At 33.6% G+C, this 21,019-nt stretch overlaps 4 protein-coding genes across 4 annotated transcripts; 1 reads left to right on the top strand and 3 right to left on the bottom strand.

The window, feature by feature from the left end:
* Positions 1 to 323: 323 nt before the first annotated feature.
* On the bottom strand, positions 324 to 2,532 carry LOC128125973 (protein FAR1-RELATED SEQUENCE 5-like). The gene is made up of 5 exons (XM_052763641.1): positions 2,180 to 2,532; positions 1,807 to 2,065; positions 1,247 to 1,690; positions 792 to 943; positions 324 to 702 (listed from the first exon to the last, which is right to left on the bottom strand). Exons 1-5 carry the CDS (start codon positions 2,530 to 2,532, stop codon positions 324 to 326), a joined length of 1,587 nt encoding a protein of 528 aa, XP_052619601.1.
* Positions 2,533 to 2,546: 14 nt separating this feature from the next.
* Positions 2,547 to 6,958, bottom strand: LOC128125972 (uncharacterized). Its single transcript, XM_052763640.1, has 5 exons — positions 6,950 to 6,958; positions 4,078 to 4,112; positions 3,942 to 3,972; positions 3,431 to 3,533; positions 2,547 to 2,983 (listed from the first exon to the last, which is right to left on the bottom strand). The coding sequence occupies exons 1-5, from the start codon at positions 6,956 to 6,958 to the stop codon at positions 2,547 to 2,549; spliced, it is 615 nt and encodes a 204-aa protein (XP_052619600.1).
* A 298-nt stretch (positions 6,959 to 7,256) lies between these two features.
* Positions 7,257 to 8,081, bottom strand: LOC111897917 (MLP-like protein 423). Its single transcript, XM_023893873.3, has 2 exons — positions 7,782 to 8,081; positions 7,257 to 7,695 (listed from the first exon to the last, which is right to left on the bottom strand). Exons 1-2 carry the CDS (start codon positions 7,966 to 7,968, stop codon positions 7,424 to 7,426), a joined length of 459 nt encoding a protein of 152 aa, XP_023749641.1. The 5' UTR covers positions 7,969 to 8,081; the 3' UTR covers positions 7,257 to 7,423.
* A 7,397-nt stretch (positions 8,082 to 15,478) lies between these two features.
* On the top strand, positions 15,479 to 16,630 carry LOC122197905 (uncharacterized). Its single transcript, XM_042902083.1, has 2 exons — positions 15,479 to 16,477; positions 16,571 to 16,630. Exons 1-2 carry the CDS (start codon positions 15,479 to 15,481, stop codon positions 16,628 to 16,630), a joined length of 1,059 nt encoding a protein of 352 aa, XP_042758017.1.
* The last annotated feature ends 4,389 nt before the right edge of the window (positions 16,631 to 21,019 follow it).

Raw genomic sequence — 21,019 nt, 5'->3', positions numbered from 1 at the left:
TATTTATTCATAAATGAATACGAATATGATATATTTATTTATGAATAAGTTCAAAGTAATATGTTAGTATAACAAAGTTCAGATATTAACATAAAAAAGTTCATATATGAATATTACTTATTTATTAGTATAACAAATTTCACATATTTATATTCATTTATAAATAATTCACAATATCAATATAACTTATTTTATAGTAATTTAAAAACAAATACCAACATATCAATTTACCATATCAATATAAATGTGTATTATTCATACATGAATATTATTGTTTATTGTTTTTATCTGCATATATTCATAAATGAATAAAAAAAAAATCCCTAACTGTCTTTTGTTGATTTAGCAACTCCAACTCTTTCTGGACAAGTACGTAAATTGTGTGGAACTCGCTTTCCACATCCTGAACACATTCTATGTTCTTTTTTAGAATTTTCATATGCTACTTCACCTGCACTTGGAATTCTTTTCTTGATTCCAGAACCTTTATTGCTTTGAACTTCAGGAACATGAATATTAATCTCTTCTGGAATAGGAATAGTAACACCCAAAAGCTTGCATACGACTTCACCATCTGTCTTGCTTTTCAATCCAGGAGAAATATATTCACTCTCAAATTCCTTCAACAACATTTGTTGTTTCTCAGCAAACAAAGCCAATCTCTTTTTGTCATCTCTTACAATATCCAAACATGATTCAAAACTATAATATGAATCATTGACTAGCTTTACATTCTCACAATCACCTGAATCGGATTGAACATAACTAAAACGATAATTTCTTGATATCACATCCTTTCTCCTCTCTCCAAAATGTATCTTTCAGGAATTTCTTTAACACCACATCTCATCATTATTGTAAAAGCATGTCTGCATAAAACACCCATACACTTAAAATGTTCACAACTGCAATTTATTTCTTTCTCTTCAGCTTTTATTTCAACCTGATACAAAAACAAAATTTACGCATTTACATTCATATAAGACTACTCATATCAACACTCATATATATTCATATATTCATATAATATTCATATATGAATATTGATATTCATATATGAATATTATCATATTCATATATGAATATTATTACATTTTTCATAAAAAACAAGTAAAATTACCTTAAATTCATTTTTAAAATCACTTTTACTGTTGTTGTGCTGCACAATGTAAACTTCCCAATCATCTTCAATACCAACATATGAGTACGTACAGAAAAAACATGTTTTATATATTTCTTTTTGCACCTCAAAAAATAATGTACTTGTATAAATCTTTGATGCTTGCAGTTCTATTTCTCGAGGTGTTTGCATTTTATATGATGCTTTCTTTGATGCCCTATCAAGCTCTCGTTGAGTATTCCTTTGCTTTTGAATGGTAGTGTCGTAATTCATCATGAAATTCAAAAGTAAGTTCCCACTTTCTGAATATGTATTAAAGAATGAATTCATACTCTCTGACCTCGATATAGTCTTCATCAAACCACACATTGGAATATCACTAAAATATCCAGGTATCCATGAATCACGTATTGTAAACATGTCTTTAAACCATCTTGTGTCTTCAAGATTGAATTCCTTCATAAGCAAACCCCACTTCACCTCAAAAACATCAGGTTCCATATTAATGTCCCAAACAAGCTTCGAAAACCTTTTTCTAAAGTCTGTGTTTGTAAATAAATCATCTGATATCTATATTAAAACAAAAATATTCATAAATGAATAAATAATAATAAGTAAAATAACAATCAATATTCATAAATGAATATAGTAATAAGTAATATATTTGAAATACATTAAAATAATACCTTTTTTTTCAACTTTTTCATTATATGCCACATACATAATCGGTGCTTTGAATTACAAAACATATTCTCAACAGCTTGTTTTATTGCAGCATCTTGATCAGTTAAAACAAGTGTTGGTTCTTTCCCATGAGTTTTAAGAAATGCTTTAAGCAACCAAGAGTAAGACTCAATGCTTTCATTGCTTAGCAACCTAGATCCAACAGTAACCGATTTTTTATGATGGTCAATAGCAGTAAACGGAACAAAAACCATTCGATACCTAACACACAAAAAAAAAATGTTCATTAGAGTCAATTTTTGATGTATTAATAAGTGAATATAAAAATATTCATATATGAATAAGCTATAAACAAAAGTAGATAAAATAAGTTACTTGTTTGTTCGGAAAGTCGCATCAAACGAGATAACATCACCAAATTCAGCATAATATGCCTTCTCCGTTTCATCAGCCCAAAACATACAGTCCAAAACATCCTCTTGACAATTAAACTCAAATGAGTAATTTGGATAGTGAGCTCGACGGTCATTCATTGTGTTTACTATCATTTGGGCATCTTTATAACCAATAACCCTGTTGATATCTCTCATTAAATTTTTATAGTCAACTACTTTGGGCTTTACAAACTCATACCCACCTCTCAGACTTGCCCTCAACTTATGAGCCATAGTTGGACCTATTTTTGATGTGGAAGCACGCACAATAAACTCTTTTTCTGAATATGACATTTGTCTCGCCTTTTTTAAATCGCTCTCTTCTCAAGTGGATGGTTGTGAAGTTCATCAAACTGAAAAACTTTATAATCTGGAGTTCCATACACAGATTCAAATATAATCTTTGCTTGACAACCAATAGCTCTTGAATTTGAATTTCGTTTCCTCCTAACACCACTTGTACCTAATGTGTCACAAGATTTCTTTTTCTGTTTACCACCACGATTACATATAACATGTTTCTTCTTTATAATCTTGTTATCAAACCTTGACTGTGTGCTCAGTCTAACATCAAAACCACCAATTTCAGCATACTCAGAATACATTTTGATAGCCAACTTTAATGATTTGAAGATTAAACCCTTAAAAAGAATAAGTTGAACAGGTACATCTGGCTTATAGACATGTTCTCCAATTATATCATCAAAATATTGTGCATCATGTACTGAACTTGAAAATTCACCACCTAAAATAATAATGCATGAATAAAACAATAATATATATGAATACATAAAACTCATATAAATAAAACAAAAAACATTCATATATGAATAAAACATTCATATATGAATACATAAAATTCATGAGGATTCAAAATATATAAAATAAAACATAACTTATTCATATATGAATAAAACGAAAACAATAATAAATTCAAAATTACAATTAATACACGTTTATTCATAATATGAATAAGACAACAATTTATTCATTTTAACATATTCATATGTAAATAAAACATAACTTATTCATATATGAATAAAACGAAAAAAATAATAAATTCGAAATTACAATTATCACACGTTTATTCATATATGAATAAGACAACAATTTATTCATATTAACATATTCATATGTAAATAAATGATAATCAATAAAATTAAAAACAACAAAATAATTCAATAACTGATACTTTCAAAAAATGAGTTCTCAACATCTTCTTCTTCACTCTCACTCATAGAAGAATACAAATCACCATCAATAACACTAGAATTCGACATAATACACCAAATGATCTATATAAATAAACAAAAACAATCTTAATATCGAATATATCGAATATATCTCACAAAAAAAGTCGTAAATATGAAAACCTGGTTAATTTCGAATATATCTCACCTCAACGTACAAAATATCCGAAAGAAACTTAAATCATATATGATCATATGATGTAATTAAGCAATCTCTCTCAGTATAGAACGTAAAAACTACAACGATATAACTGATGAAATAAATATCTCAAACTACTTAACAAAAATCCGATGAAATAACTCCAATACATATTCGAAACTTGATAATCTTGATAATGAACTTCGATGAAACAACTCCAAAAGGAATATAATAAGCGTAATTCAAAATAAATTATAAAAAGCAATAATCTTGATAATGAACTCCGATCTATCCGATTCAAACGATATACATACCTGATCAAATCGGAAACTCAAAACGAAGTAACTGAAACACAGATGCGAAACTTCACGATTAATTGAATGAAAACGTATAATTGCTAACGAGTTATATAAATAACTCTGATCTATCCGATTCAAACGATATACATACCTGATCAAATCGGAAGCTGATAAAGAAGTAGAAAACTGAAACACAGATGCAAAACTTCACGATTAATGAAATGAAAACGTATAATTGCTAACGAGTTATATAAAGAAAATAATCTTGATAATGAATTCCTCATATCCGATTCAAACGGTATAAAGATATCATCAAATTGGAACCTGATAACACGAACAGGTAAGTTCTATGTAAAAAATTTGCTAATTTACAAAGATACCCTTAATGAAAATGGACACGCGTATTTTTTTTAATTTGAACATGTTAGATAAATGATTGGCTGAGAATGATTCCCTCATTCTCAATCTTTTTTATTTTCTCAATTGAACCTACTTCTTTCTCTCTCTCTCTCTCTCTCTCTCTCTCTCTCTCTCTCTCTCTCTCTCTCTCTCTATATATATATATATATATATATATATATATATATATATATATATATATATATATATATATATATATATATATATATATATATATATATATAACGATTTTTATTTATGTAGTAAGACTTTTTGACGAAACATACGACCAGAATACACTTCCAACTTTCCAACACTTGAAGGTCACTAGGTTATAGGGTCGATGGAAATCGCTTTGAGGTCCTAAGAAAAAGAAATTAAGTTTCTACAGTAAAAGAAAATAAGATTAGTAAAGGAGAGTGGTCTTTTTGCAACACCATTGGTTGTTTGAAATCGACTTTGTAAATTATCCTATGTAAACTAGTAAACTAGGAACCGACTAAAAATATATTTTTTACACGTAACATAAAAGTTGTCTTTAATTTTCGTCAAAGAGTCTTACTACTTAAATAAAAATCGTTTTACATGTAAATAACTAAGGGGTCGTTTGAAATCGACTTTGCAAATTATCATTTGTAAACTAGGAATAGACTATACATATATTTTTTTTTACACGTAACATACAAGTTGTCTTTAATTTTAAATCGACTTTGTAAATTGATTTATGATGACAAACAGGTAGAGGCACCTAATTAAGGACGGTGTTAACACCATCAATATTATCTTTAAGTGTGTATTGTACATCTAACGTCTCTAAACTCTACTAACAAATTTAATAACATATTTTATAGATCGTACTTCATTAATCTACATAGTGTAGTTACCTTCTAGAAAATGAAAGAAATTGTGCCAATCGCGAGTTGCATGTAATAATGTCTATAACCATTCTAATCTAACCCAGCGGTCTACATATCGTCTCTACTAAGTAGCTAACAGTCCCTACGTTGAAAATTACATGCCCTATTGATTGTTGCGAGTCTTATTACATTTCCTGTGAGACATTATTTAGATCGACCGGATAAAAGTATATACTCCCTTCGTCCTTAAATAACTGTTCACATACAAAAAAAAACATAAAATAAAATAATAAAAAACATTAATTAGTGATGATTTTATTCAATAAAATGACATTTTTATCCTTTTTACAAAACCATCTTTATTTTTTTTTTATATATTTTTTTTAAACAACAAATATACAAATCTGCTCCTAAATTATTTCATCTATAGCCCGAGACATGAACCTTCGACTTTAAGAAAAATGGACAACACCAGATATCATTAGGCTAGAAGTCCTTTGTTTTTGGTAAACATATGGACGTAAAACATGCCGCATAATTTTTTAGAAAAAATCACTTAATTAGATTTTATTTTGGTTTCTTTGATTATTCCGCTTATTTTTTAATCTACATACTTTATAATTTTAGCTACCTAATCACTTACATTCCACATCCAAATTTACTTCCCTTCGTCCGCATATTCTAAGACTTTATCATTAGGCTAGAATTCCTTTGTTTTTGGTAAACATATGGACGTAAAACATGCCGCCATAATTTTTTAGAAAAAATCACTTAATTAGATTTTATTTTGGTTTCTTTGATTATTCCGCTTATTTTTTAATCTACATACTTTATAATTTTAACTACCTAATCACTTACATTCCACATCCAAATTTACTTCTTCCCTTCGTCCGCATATTCTAAGACTTTGTGTACTGCCCTCATCCACCAAATTAACCTTGACAATTTAATTTTTATTTGTAGCATTCCATAAATCTACTCACTAAAACACTACCATTGCACAACGTCAAGCTACATATCAATACTTATTGCAAGGAAGTCTCAATGGGGAATTAGAAAAAGGTTATGCAAGTGAAGTGACTTCACTATTCTCGGTATCTAAATGGACCATTAGTCGTATTTGGCATCAAGGTAAAAATCAAGTTAACCATGGATTCTTTGTTGATTTATCTTTAAATAAGCCAATGGTTGTTGGACCGGAAAAGGTTACAAATAAACTTGGATCAAGTTTTAGAAATTCAATTACGTCGTCCATCCAATATATGCTCTCTTGCAATAACTTTAAATATTTCAAAAGCATCTAGGCTTCGACCACATACAAATGCTATCACGTCGAATCTAACTCTTGAGAATTGTAAAGCAAGGTTAGAATTTTGTTTAACAAAGATTACATTGCCATCATTATTTAGACCAATTCCTACATTCTATGATATGTTTAATGTTGTTCATATTGATGAAAATTTGTTTTACATATCAAACCCATTAAAAGAATACTACTTAGTCCCCGGTGAGGCGGAACCGTTAAGAAAATGTAAAAGAGAAAACTCTATCACAAATATTATGTTTATAGTGGCGGTAGCAAGACTGAAATTTGATTCGTTGGGCAACGAAGTTTTTTCGGGAAAAATTCACATCTACCTATTTACAACATTAGAACCCGCTAAGCGTTATAGCAAAAACCATGTCGCAAGAACATCGGAGACGAACAAAGAGGTAACAAGGAAAAGTTCTACCGGATATTAAGGTTAAAAGGTCGCGACCTCATACCGGTCCCATATTTATTCAACATGACAACGCAAAACCCCATATTAACCTTAATGATAGCGAGCTTCAGGAATCGACATCTCGAAATGGATTTAATATTCGACTTTGTTTTCATCCCCCCCCCCCCCCCCCCCCCCCCCCCCCCAATCGGTGAAAGGGGTACCACCAAAATTTTATATTTTTTGGTCTAATATGTATAAAATGAAAATATAGGGGGCTATCTGTAACAAAAAAAAATCAAGGGAGGGGTTATAGTCCCCTCTCGCCCTAATAAAGCTCCGCCCATGTGAGGTTAGCATGACAAGATAACTTACCACTCCAAATTGAGTGTGATGAAGTTGTATTATTTGGATAAGTAAAGAAAGGAAAGTACATCGATTAATATTATTCATAATTAGCAGAGGTCAACTTGTGTAAATACAAAGGACATTGTATTCTTTTTATTTATAACAAACACAAGTTGACCCAAGATGCATTTTATGCTTTAAGAAGATAAGCATCAATATCCTTGATATTCTCGGCAGCAGTGTCTCTACCCGTAATAGGATCTGGAACCTCATCACTTGTTTTCTCATACTCACATTGCCATTTCACAAGGCTTCCTTCTCCCTCGGGAATCACCTCAATACTAAACTTGAAAGTCTTGTAGTGTTCCATTATATCCCCACCAATCACACTGTAAACCACTTTCTTCTTTGATTCATCAATTTCTTCTATCTTCTCTTTCCTTGACTTCCCAAATGGCATCCCTATTTTGTAGTAAGCAAACATGTTAGACATGATTACCATGCAATTAATAAGATTAATTTAGTCATGAACTATATAATGTTGATACCTTCACCATAGTGAATCTCGCGGACAGATCCAAGGCTCCATCCATCCCCTTCAACAACTTCAATTTTTTCGTAAATTTTGGAGCAAACTTTAGGGAGGATGGTGACATCATCCTTGATGCTTTTCCAGAACTTTTCTGATTCTGATTTCACCTTGACTTCAACATCAAGCTTCCCTGTGGTTGCCATTAGAACAAAGAAAGATGGAAGCTTTGTCAAACACAAAATCAAAAGCTAAAAGTTAAACAAGTATGAATATGGAATAGAAAATAGAATGATAGTATATTGAAGGTATGTGAAATACCCATGAAATGGACTTACTTTTATAGTGAGAATAGGGCCGGTTTAACTGGAAAGTTAATTGGATAGAGCTAGTACACATTAATGTAACTCGGAATAATTGGATGCCGATTCATTCCATTCAAGCAACTTAAATACATTAATTACATGGGCAATCAAAGACTAACGAGTTAACACTATAATGGCTAATACAATATAATAAGTTAATACCAATATACACAATAGCAATGCATGATACTTACAGCATACATTAACCAAATAGTTTCTAGTCTAGCGGTATAGAGTGATGCTTTTCTTTTTGTGGTTGAGGATTTAAGTCCCATAATAAAAATAGATGAAATTAGATGTTACCTTAAAAGTAGATAAAATTTACTGTTTTTAAAAAAAAACACATATATTACATTTGAAAATTGTGCCTTTTTTTTTTTAATTTCAAAATTGTCCAATGATGATGTCCACGATTCTAGTACCCTAGCAGGGTCGTGTTAATGGACGAGACAGTTTGAGCGATGGCCTAAGACCTCCAATATGACCCCACTTTATATATCTTATTATATTAGTATATAAAAAAAACATGATATATTGTGTATAACGGTTGAGCGGTAAAAAGAAACAAAATGTATCAAAAACAAAATCAGTAGAGAAAACTAAGGGACTTGCGATTTTTCTGCAATAATCATCTCATTGGACCTCTCACCACCATCGATCAAATGTCTCTAAGAATCATTTTTTATTATTTCAATTGTAACAAAAAAAAAACGATTCATAATAAATCGATTATGGTTTTATCACACAACCTTCTTATACATTTCCGATTTTAATTTTTGTTTTCTGATTTCTAATTCAATCTTTCTTAATCCATCGATTCTAATAATCTTATTTCATGTATCGAATGGATCTTGTATTTATGTTAATCTGATTTCAAGTAACCTCAACGATTTTGATTTCTGATTTATTATTCGTGTAAATTGTAAGATTTAGTTATTGTTCTTTAATTCTTTCATGTTAGTTTTCTGATAAAAAAAATTAATTTATGTGTTTTCTTCTGATTTTTTGTAGGTAACTTGAAATTTCAACATAAGTTTTGAAATCCTTATTGTTGAGCCTAAAAAACGATTTGGAAATCGTTATCTTTTCTATTGAATATTGATTCTTAAACGGTTCAACATTACAATTTACAAGTTCACACCTAAGTGTTCTCGTTTTTTCAGTTGTTTTATAAGTTTTAAATAATAACATGTTCCATATATTTACCTATTAATAAGAAAAAAAAAAAAAACGTAACTAATAGAGTTACGTAACCATCCAAATATATATATATATATATATATATATATATATATATATATATATATATATATATATATATATATATATATATATATATATATATATATATATATATATATATATATATATATATATATATATATATATATATATATATATCTTCTAGAAAATGAAAGAAATTGTGTCAATCGCGAGTTGCACGTAATAATGTCTATAACCATCCTAATCTAACCCAGCCGGTCTACATTTCGTCTCTACTAGGTAGCTAACAATCTTGATATTGAAAATTACACACCCTATTGATTGTTGCGACTTTTTAATTTATTACATTTCCTGTGAGACATTATTTAGATCGGGTAAAAGTATATATTACATGTACATTTCTTCAAATAAAGAATATTCAAGCACAATTACTTGAAATTCTATCAACTAATAATCATGTATTTTGTGTGAAAGCAGAATTGAAGTTGCAGAATTTCGTACGCGAGAGTGCAAAACTGCAAATGCATGGATTATGCATCCGATGACCCAACTTGCACCAATGTCGGGGCGACGCGTACAACCAGTTCTCCTGCTCGTTTCTGTAAATAAATCCAGCAACAGCACCATTGCATAAGTTCTATATTTCTTCTTCTTGTTTCTTAGAAGGTTAGCCGTCTTGAACAGACTTCTATCGTTGTGATGCTATCATTCCCTACCTCATCATGCCTTCCCGGACGGTGGTGACTTGTATTTCAACTGACAGAGAGCAAAGCAAAGGAGTGACTTTCATCCAAGTTTTTTTATCAGCTATGAACGGGAGGTTCATTTAAATTGGTCGTGTTGGTCACTCCGTGAGCCATCGATATTCTGTCGGTGTTTTTTAATATTTCCGACAGAAAAAAAAAATTAGTTATAGTATTATTATTACTAATAATAATAATAATAATAATAACAATAATAATAATATAATTACTGATACAAACGTGAAACGTGTGTATATGAGTATTTTGGTTATTATTAAATTATTACTTATACGAATACAACTTCTCTTTTATCATCATCATCATTCCATATTTTTAATAAATTTATTAAACAAGTCGTATAACATATAAATGTACATATTATTATTATTATTATTATTATTATTATTATTATTTATTACTTATGTGCAAGGTTCTAAAAAGCTAGCCATGGCTCCGCCATGGCGCGCCACGACTCCAAGGCTTGCACCTGCCGCCAAGTTTTGTCAAAATGCCGCCTTAACTCATATATGTGTATAAAATAAATAATAGTTGAAAATACATATAAAAATTTTAATTATATAGAAATTTGTCACCTTAATTCACGCCTTACAAACGCCGTGACTTGCCAAGGCTCGGAAAAGTTTGAGGCTTGACATTGCCGTTAAATCACGCCTTACGTTATTTATAACTTTGCTTATGTGGGTTAATATATGTATGTCTGCATGTGTGTAAATGTGTGTATGTATATGTATGTGTCTATATATATATATGTGCATGTATGTAAATGCAGTGGCCTAGCCACATAAAGGCAAAAGTAGGCCTTGGCCTACCACACAAAAGTTCAAGTTGAAGTATATATATATATATATATATATATATACACGCCTAAGTTATTCTATTCAAAGAAATTTTTGTGTTATTGTATGTATAAATATGGGCCAATCAATTTTACTTATTTTAAGAAAGTGATTAATATATATTATTGAATTAAATATAATTGAAAAATATCACCTAATTTAATTACAAATGTATTTTAGTCAATTAATATAGATTTAATAAAGGAAAATTGCATATTTTAAGGGATCATAGATTCTATTAATTTTAAAAATCCGCTTTTACGAATTATAATTCTTTTAATTCAAACATTCTGACAGAATGTATTTTCAAGTATATTCAAAAATAAAAATATTCTTGAACCATAAATAATAAAAATATTCTTGAACCTATTTATTGATCATGACTTTAAAAACTTTTCATAGAATCACAAATTCTTGAACAATTAATTGAAGAATAAAAATAAAAAATACATTATTTCTTATAGAATACGGGTACCAGTTGTTAAGAATTACATTTATTGTTAAAGAATAAAACTAAAAAACTTTCAAAACCGGAAAGAAAACATCAAAATCTAACAACCACACTACTACATTCTAAAAGAATAATGTTGTTTAGAATCACTTTCAAATTTGTGGTCCGTTCTTCAAGCATCAAATTCTGTGAAAACAAAACCAAATTGTAGTTTAGATTCCAATAGAATTGGAATTATGATTCCATTCCAACAGAATTGGAATTCATGGTTCCTTTTATCTTCTTCATGTCAATCTCAAGAATTGTACCACACGTAATGAAAGTCCAAGAAGAAGTCAAAGATCATAGTCAAATCAATCATGTGTCTTCTTCATTTATTTGACTATAATCTTTGACTTCTTCATGGTTCCTTTTATCTTCTTCATGTCAATCTCAAGAATTCTCCTTTCTCCTGAGCCTCCATTAATGAAGTCTGATTATTTTCAATAGGATCATATAACTCTAATTTTGTTTCAGATACCATGTCCTTAATGTGCAATCCATGTGATGACAATCCATCAATGACTGAAACAAAATCAATGGTTTTAACAGTTTTTGATTATTTACTTGAGTCTGCAAATGACTTTGCCATGTCATCAATTTGCAAATCACCTTCACCACTAAAGATTGGGTCCCACTTAAGCCGGTCATCAAAACCAGCTCCCTCAATATCAGTTCTGATTAACTCAACCCTTATCACCTCTTTGTATAATTTCTTCTTTCTTAAACTGTTTTCAAGTAGAGATCTGTGGATCATGCAAAAAACATAATTTACACAAATGGAAGTCGATAATTTTACCACATGACACTTTATAAAAGAATTATTTATATACCTACATGTTCTTGAAACAGAAGCTTTAGCACGTTCCATTGATAAACCAAGTAGAGATGCAAGATTTGCAACAACATGTGGTCCTCTAAGTTTAGTTACAAAAGGAGCAGCACTTGAAAAAATTAGATTTTTTCCTCGTGTCCAATCCACCAACACCTTCAAAGTTCAAATAGCATATACCTCTTATCAGAAGACTAATTCCATAAATCTGTTGTGTGATATAAATAAAAATGGAAGATTGTTAGGTGCAATTTGTGCACCTTTTTGCACACCTTTTAGTCCCATTTCATGCATCTATTTAGTATAATTGTTCTTCCTTTTTCTTGCATATCATCCTATTCATGTTAGTCTCTAGAACAACCTTATTTGCACACTTTCATGTCTTTTTCAGGTAAACCGGAGCTTGAAATGCATTTTAGGAGGTGCCAGGAAGCATTGGTGAAGATTTCGGGATGATCGGACGAAGAACGAAAAAGTTGAAAAAAATCAAGTTGGGAGTTGGAGTCAGAAGGGTACACGGGCCGTGTTGGATTTACACTACAAAATCAACACGGGCCGTGTTGACCAAAAATGAAAGCTGTTGACCATGCTGAACACGGGCCGTGTCAGATTTACTCTATGTCCAACACATGCTATGTTGACCACAATGTGAGCTGTTGACCATGTTGAACATGGGCCGTGTCAGATTTACTCTATGTCCAACACGGGCCGTGTTCGACCTAGAAACCAACTTTTGACAGTTTTTCCTATCTTTCATATTGCGGGTTAAGGGCCATTTTTACACACACACAACATATCAGAGCACATTTGGAGGAGGATTTTCAAAGGTTTTTGCAAGGGTTTGATTAGCAATCATTTGGAAACATTATTTCTAGTATTTGTAAGTTGTAATTGCACTTTAATTCCATCTTTTATTCTCGTGATCTTGTTCTAGCCATGTGTGGCTAGAACCCTAGTTTTTCCAATTTCATGTTTTGACTTCTTGGTAGTGACTTCAATCATATGACATGATGTTTGTTCTTAATTTCTATCTAATGAATTTGATTTTGCTTCAATCGAATGTTTGATTCTAATTGTGATTCTTATTGGCCATTTGAATTAGGGTTAGGTCATTCAAGTTATCTCTTTTACAAAATCCATAATTGTTTTGTGAAATTGAACAAGTAAGAAGCATTAAATTGACCTATATTGAATGAATTTAGTGTAAATCTTATTCATACACTTTTACACTCCCGAGCTTATGAGGAGTATTGGGTGTTGTTGGGAACATTCACATAAAGCTTTATGCAATCTTATAATCTAATTCTAAGAGCTTGTTTAGATTAGGTTAATAAGGTTATGGTTAATCAAAGAGCTTGTTTTGGTTAATTAATATGGTGAATGGGAAGTGTTAGAGCTTATTAGCACTTTCAAGTACCAAATTAGATAGAAGTGAACGAATATTGTGTCATCTTTGAGTCACATTGCTAAGTTGTCATACATGAAGTTGGAGTCCTTACAAAATCTGAATCTAATTCACTCATTTAGCTGATTGCATGTGTTTTTAATTTGTTTGTTTAGCCATTGCACTCTAAACCCCCCCCCCCTCCCCCCTTTTACTGTTGGTGACCATAGTACCTTTTCTAAAGAGGTATAGACTAATTATCCCGTGTCTCTGTGGATCGACCATGCTTGCCTTGTACTACCTTTTAGTGCAATATAGTGGGATTCTTTTGGAGTATATCGTACCCCTTTATTTGCTGGGTTTGACACGCCTAACAAATTGGCGTCGTTGTTGGGGATACGGTGTTACTAATTGTTTTACGCAAAGATCTTTTCGTACAGGTACACCATTGCCACTTGATTCGGAGATAGAGAAGACTGCAAGGAGAATACGGAGGCAAACGAAGCTTCATAAGAGGCAACCGGTTTCCGGGACTTCTTCGCCATCTACTCCCCCGGTCATCAACATTTGGGAGGACATAACCCTCTCAAGTGTCTCCGCATCAGAAACAGAAAGTCTCTCACTCTCATCACAACCATCCTTACCCAAAAATACCACTCCACCATCTTCACCTACCTATAATACCCCAAACACTTTACCCACAGAAACTTCAACCACTACTCACACCATGGGAGATAACCATGGAGGGAATACACCTCCAAACCACCACCCGAACAAACTCTCTGTCAATGGTCGAGGCAAGAGGTTACTCAACAACCTCTTTGTATCACATATCCAGCTGCCACAAACCTTGAACTAAAATCCAGGCTTATCCACTTACTCCCTACATTTAGAGGTCTGGAAAATGAAGATCCTCACAAGTTCCTCACCGAGTTCCATGTAGTATGTGTGGGTATGAAACCACACAATGTCACGGAGGACCAAATCAAGCTTAGGGCATTCCCCTTTGCGGTGCAAGATGTAGCCAAAGACTGGCTTTATGACCTCCCACCGGGGACGGTTACTACTTGGGTAGATCTTGCAAGGTTGTTTTTGGATAAGTACTTTCCCGAGATGAAAGCTTCAGCCCTACGGAGGGAAATCATTGGAATCAAGCAGCACAAGAAAGAAGCTTTTCACACATATTGGGAGCGATTCAAGAAACTTTGTGCTCGATGCCCAAAGCATGGAATTACCGAATATCAGCTTCTCCAATATTTCATTGAAGGAATGACTCCAATGGAAAGAAGGCTTCTTAATGCCTCCAGTGGCGGATCTTTACCCGACAAGACTCCTACTGAAATCTGCAATCTAATCAAGAACATGGCTGAAGATTCCAAACATTCAAGCCATGATGAAGAATGGTACACGGATGCAACCCGAGGTGTAAAGGAGGTCCAAACTCCTCAAATTGAAGCTCAATTGTCCGAGCTTACGAAAGTGGTTATGATGCCAGCCAAAGACAAAGGTGTGCAACCCACACCCCGCCCATGCGGTATTTGTACTCAAGTGGGGTATCCAACCGACATGTGCCCTCAACTTCAAGAGGAAGATTATGAAGAAGCAAAAGCCATGGGAGGTTTTCTTAGGTCTAATCAAAGGGGATATGAGCAGCCACGGGGTGATCAAAGATGGAGTAACAATCAAGGTTGGGGAGGAAATCAACAAGGAAATTATCAACCAAGTCAACCACACCAATACCAACAAAGACCACCTTTTCCACCACAAAACTTTCAGCCAAGGTAACCACAACACCCTCCTCAACAATCAGGTTCATCAAGTATGTCCTTAGAGGACATAGTGAAGAGTTTGGCAACTAGTACACAAGCTTTCCAACAAGAGACAAAAGCAAGCATAAAGAACTTAGAGAAACAAGTTTCACAACTTGCTACTTTCGTAAGCAAATTAGAATCTCAAGGAAAGTTACCTGCACAAAAAACAAACCCAAGGCACAACGTGTGTGCCGTCAAAATGAGAGGCGGAAAGAGTTATGATGGTCCAAAAGTGTCGGTTGATCAAAAGGAAGAAGAAGTAGTGGTCGAAGAGGCAACCAAAGAAGAGAAGAAGGAAGAGAAAACAATCGAAAAGAAGCCCTTCATCACTAAGTCTAAAGCCACACCTGCTCCATTTCCCGAAAGATTAAAGAGCACGAAGAAAGAACGGGAGGAGAATGAGATCATGCAAATGTTCAAGAGAGTTCAAATCAACATTCCACTCCTCGAGGCCATCAAGCAGGTACCTAGATATGCAAGGTTCCTTGAGGATCTTTGTGTATCTAAAAATAAATTAAAAGGAAATCAAGTCGTAACAGTTGGGGAACATGTATTTGCGGTTTTGCAAAAGAGGATGCCCCCGAAGTGCAAGGATCCCGGTGTCTTTACCGTACCTTGCAAATTGAGGAATCTTCATGTACCCCGAACTATGCTCGATCTAGGTACATCTGTAAATGTCCTACCACATTCTCTTTTCAAATCAATTGGTGAAGGAACATTGAGCAAAACCGGTGTGATCATCCAACTTGACGACCGGTATTTGGTACACCCAAAGGGTGTACTAGAGGACGTGTTAGTGCAAGTCGATGAATTTATCTTCCTGGCTGATTTTTATGTCTTAGATATGGGAGATGATGACCCTCCAAGTTCAAGTTCCATACTTTTAGGTAGACATTTTCTTAAAACTTCCAAAACAAAAATTGATGTCTACAATGGAACTTTAAGTATGGAATTTGATGGTCAAGTTATCAACTTCAATGTGCATGAAGCAAAAAAGGTTCCTTCCGAGGTTTAATCCGTCAATCTTGTGAATTTGATCGAGCCCTCAACTAAAAAGGGTTTAAGTTTGTCTAACAATGAATGTCTAGAGTTATTTTTGCAGCGAAAACTAGACAAGGACAAAGCCAAAGAGCTTGCAAAGGAGGTCGATATGGACAATTAGGTGTTGGAGAGTTTGGAGTTTATTGATGTCAAGAAGCATGTGAGGAGTGATGATATAAAACCCAAGCCATCCACTAAAGTCAAAATCCTTCCACCGGTGGAACAAGCACTAGATCTGGGAGCAAAAACTCCACCGAACCCTTTAAAGCTAATACATGTCGAGAAGGAGAGCACTCAACCAGTCATCAACTCAAATAAACTATCGAAGAAGGAAAAGAATGAGTTGATAACCCTGCTGAATAAATACCAAAAAAGGACTAAGTGGACAATCTCCGATATTAAAGGTTTAAGTCCTTTTTGGTTTATGCACAAAAAGAAAGCCAAAGGAAGGTTGAAGGTTCCGTTGAAGGAGGTGGCAAGAAGATTGATGTGCTGGAGAGGCCCACATACTTAGAACGAAGCATATGCAGGGGCAAAGTCGAGCCAACGACTTAAAACAAGGGCAGGTTACCGGGAGGCAACCCGAGGGTATTTTTGTCATTTCTTAAAAAAAAAAACAATTTCCATTTCTTTGAAGTTTTTGGTTTTTAATGTTCCAAATGCATTTAAGCATGTTTTTAAATCACCAAATGGACCTCGGGATGCAAAACCATTTCGTTTGAATGAGAGAGATTTTTTTGGGTTCAAAAAGTGGGAAATGGAAAACAGAGTCGTACACGGCCCGTGTTCTTTTTACCTTATGCCCAACACGGGCCGTGTTCAGCCATTTGCAGAATTTTAAACCCCCAACACGGGCCGTGTTGGCTGTTGAACAAATGTGTTTTAAGTCTAAAAGTCGGTTTTTATCACCCCCATTCACCCATAACTCATCCCCAAAACAATTTCTCTCTTCCAAGAACCCCTAGGTCCGAAACTTTCACAATCTGTTTTGTGCTTTAGGGCTTGATACTTTATGTAGGCAAGCTTGGAGAGGTTGAAGAGGAGGTTCTCACCACCAACTGCAGGGCTCCAAGAACGATTCGGTAAATTCTTTCCATATCTTTAATCGTTCATATTTTGCTTAAAATCCAATTGGTATGCATTTGTGACTATTTTGGACTCTTACCCGACCCGACTACCATCCCCCACCACCTTCCAATGATTAGATAGGTTGTTCCACCCTCTCCAAGCATCATGAACGATGCTTATATTCAGCTCGGGGAGGGGTAGAGTTGTACATTAGGATCACCTCCATGCATTAAATTTCCAAAAAAAAAAAATTAAAAATTAAAAAAAATCAAAAATCAAAAATTAAAAGAAAATATATATATGTTTTTTCGTTTATGTTCTTAGTTTCCATTTTTTTTCTTCCTAGTTTCTTTAAAAAAGAAAAAATAAATAAAACCTCCATGCATTTTTATTTTCATGCATTTCATTAAAAAAAGATTTAATACGAGATGAGCAATCTGTACATATAAGTGCTCCATGAAGTGGGAAAACAAGAAATCAAATGAAAAAAACAAAATACCCGAGGCGACCAGATAGTTATCGGAAGTGTAGAATCAGCTATCATAACTAGGGGGCCCAAACACCGTAATTCGAGACCCAGCCTTAGATAATAAAAAAATGGCATACTGAAACGTTTTTGTGGGCGGTAATAACAACTTTAGGATGATTTGCTTCTGAATGTTTAAAAAGAATCCTTACCGACAACTCTGAACCCACAGAACACGGACGTATTTGTTGACACGCGTTACCCTCGCGGTAACAGAGAGCTTAAGTATCAGATCCACACAGTCAAGAAGGAAGAAAGGGTACAACTGTCATATTCAATACCCAAATCAGAATTTCAAGTACTCAAACGAAGAAATTTTCAAAAATTCAAAAGATTGAAGAACTCAAGCTCAAAACGAAGATACAAATCCAAGTTCAATCAAAAATCAAAAGTCATCTCAAAGTCAAATCTGACGAATGAAGAACTGTGTGATATGATACTTGTGGCTCTCGAAAAAGTGAAAGCATAGGAGTTGGGCCCCTTCGGGTGGGCTCACTGTTTCAACTAAAGTTGATTCACCGTGACGGGTTCTTAAGGATGCGTCCATTTTTATTCTTGACTGTCTAGTCTTAAGGACATGAGATCCCGAACTGTGTTATTTTCGCTCGTAAAAGCTAATTAAGATATGAAGTTTAAATAAAACTATGGTCAGATTATTGGATTACACCGTTTCGTGGTCTTCCTCACTTTGGGAGTCTGTGATATGTGGAAGGTAGCAAGATGGTCGCCTAGGTATTAATGATTGGAGACCCATTGATGTAAATTCTGATTGTATATGTCCATATTTTTAAAAATAAATAAAAAATACTACTTGTGTTCTTAAATTTTTCTTTGGTTCATTTTTGTTCCTTAAGTATCTTTTGTACATATGTTTCTTTTTCATGGTCTTCATTACATGCATTCATTCTTAGCTTTTAGGATCTTTTTATCCCCATTTGTTCTATGTTTCTTTTTGCTATCTAGAAATCGTCCTGTTTGTCCGGTTCTTGTTCTTTCTTGAGGACAAGAAAGGTCTAAGCTTGGGGAGATTTGTTAGGTGCAATTTGTGCACCCTTTTGCACACCTTTTAGTCCCATTTCATGCATCTATTTAGCATAATTGTTCTTCCTTTTTCTTGTATTTCATCATATTCATGTTAGTCTCTAGAACAAACTTATTTGCACACTTTCATGTCTTTTTCAGGTAAACCAGAGCTTGGAATGCGCTTTAGGAGGTGCCGGGAAGCATTGGTGAAGATTTCGGGATGATCGGACGAAGAATGGAAAAGTTGAAAAAAATCAAGTTGGGAGTTGGAGTCAGAAGGGTACACGGGCAGTGTTGGATTTACACTGCAAAATCAACACGGGCCGTGTTGACCAAAAATGAAAGCTGTTGACCATGCTGAACACGGGCCGTGTTGACCAAAATGTGAGCTGTTGACCATGCTGAACACAGGCCGTGTCAGATTTACTCTATGTCCAACACGGGCCGTGTTCGACCCATAAACCAACTTTTGGCAGTTTTTCCTATCTTTCATATTACGGGTTAAGGGCCATTTTTACACACACACAACATATCAGAGCACATTTGAAGGAGGATTTTCAAAGGTTTTTGCAAGGGTTAGATTAGCAATCATTTGGAAACATTATTTCTAGTATTTGTAAGTTGTAATTGCACTTTAATTCCATCTTTTATTCTTGTGATCTTGTTCTAGACATGTGTGGCTAGAACCCTAGTTTCTCCAATTTCATGTTTTGACTTCTTGGTAGTGACTTCAATCATATGACATGATGTTTGTTTTTAATTTCTATCTAATGAATTTGATTTTGCTTCAATCGAATGTTTGATTCTAATTGTGATTCTTATTGACCATTTGAATTAGGGTTAGGTCATGCAAGTTATCTCTTTTACAAAATCCGTAATTGTTTTATGAAATTGAACAATTAACAAGCATTAAATTGACCTCTATTGAATGAATTTAGTTTAAATCTTATTCATACACTTTTACACTCTTGAGCTTATGAGGAGTATTGGGTGTTGTTGGGAACATTCACATAAAGCTTCATGCAATCTTATAATCTAATACTAAGAGTTTGTTTAGATTAGGTTACTAAGGTTAGGGTTAATCAAAGAGCTTGTTATGGTTAATTAATATGGTGGATGGGAAGTGTTAGAGCTTATTAGCACTTTCAAGTACCAACTTAGATAGAATTGAACGAATATTGTGTCATCTTTGAGTCACATTGCTAAGTTGTCATACATGAAGTTGGAGTCCTTACAAAATCTGAATCTAATTCACTCATTTAGCTGATTGCGTGTGTTTTTAATTTGTTTGTTTAGCCATTGCACTCTAAACCCCCCCCCCCCCATTTTACTGTTGGTGACCACAGTACCTTGTGCAAAGAGGTATAGACTAATTATCCTGTGTCTCTGTGGATCTACCCTGCTTGCCTTGTACTACCTTTTAGTGCAATATAGTGGGATTCTTTTGGAGTATATCATACCCTTTATTTGTTGGGTTTGACACGCCTAACAAAGATCTTATAGTTATACCTTGGCATTGGATATCATTTGTCTTCTCAACTGAGCATCCAGAACAAGACCTGAGTATGTAATTTCAAAATATACTCCTCTCTGCATATCAACAACAAGAATATCATAAAAGCGAGAGGGGAGGCAGCCCTTGCGGTGTTTGGAAAATATCTTCAAACTTATCTAGGAGTTTGTCTAGATTCGGTTCCATGCCATCGGTTGTAGTGAGGGTGGCGAGGGTTGCCGTAATGGCTCTTGTAGTTTCGTGATGACTGCTTCCCGGTAATGGCTCTTGTGGTTTCGTGGTTCCTGCTTCCCATTGACGGTTGACTTTTGGACTGAAGTGGTACTCCAAAGCTTCTTGGTCTTCCTTCCTCTAATAGTTTTAGCTCAATTTGTCGAGCT

The sequence above is a fragment of the Lactuca sativa genome, chromosome 5 (assembly GCF_002870075.4).
Source record: "Lactuca sativa cultivar Salinas chromosome 5, Lsat_Salinas_v11, whole genome shotgun sequence".
NCBI classification, from domain to species: Eukaryota; Viridiplantae; Streptophyta; class Magnoliopsida; order Asterales; family Asteraceae; genus Lactuca; species Lactuca sativa.
The sequence above is the reverse complement of the archived record's forward strand: the minus strand, read 5'-3'. Positions and strand labels throughout refer to the sequence as shown.

Bases quoted from the DNA above. Each gene is read 5' to 3' on its own strand.
- LOC128125973 (XM_052763641.1), bottom strand. From the start codon at position 2,532: ATGTCATATTCAGAAAAAGAGTTTATTGTGCGTGCTTCCACATCAAAA. The intron at 944-1,246 runs GTGCAAAAAGAA...TTTTTGTATCAG, and splicing joins CAAGTACATTATTTTTTGAG to GTTGAAATAAAAGCTGAAGA. The intron at 703-791 runs GTGATATCAAGA...TTCATATTATAG, and splicing joins TTGGAGAGAGGAGAAAGGAT to TTTTGAATCATGTTTGGATA.
- LOC128125972 (XM_052763640.1), bottom strand. The intron at 3,973-4,077 runs GTATGTATATCG...TCTGTGTTTCAG, and splicing joins TCAGCTTCCGATTTGATCAG to TTACTTCGTTTTGAGTTTCC. The intron at 3,534-3,941 runs GTATGTATATCG...TTATTTATATAG, and splicing joins TGAGTTTCCGATTTGATCAG to ATCATTTGGTGTATTATGTC.
- LOC111897917 (XM_023893873.3), bottom strand. From the start codon at position 7,968: ATGGCAACCACAGGGAAGCTTGATGTTGAAGTCAAGGTGAAATCAGAA. The intron at 7,696-7,781 runs GTATCAACATTA...ACTACAAAATAG, and splicing joins CGAGATTCACTATGGTGAAG to GGATGCCATTTGGGAAGTCA.
- LOC122197905 (XM_042902083.1), top strand. From the start codon at position 15,479: ATGTCCTTAGAGGACATAGTGAAGAGTTTGGCAACTAGTACACAAGCT. The intron at 16,478-16,570 runs GTTTAATCCGTC...TTATTTTTGCAG, and splicing joins CAAAAAAGGTTCCTTCCGAG to CGAAAACTAGACAAGGACAA.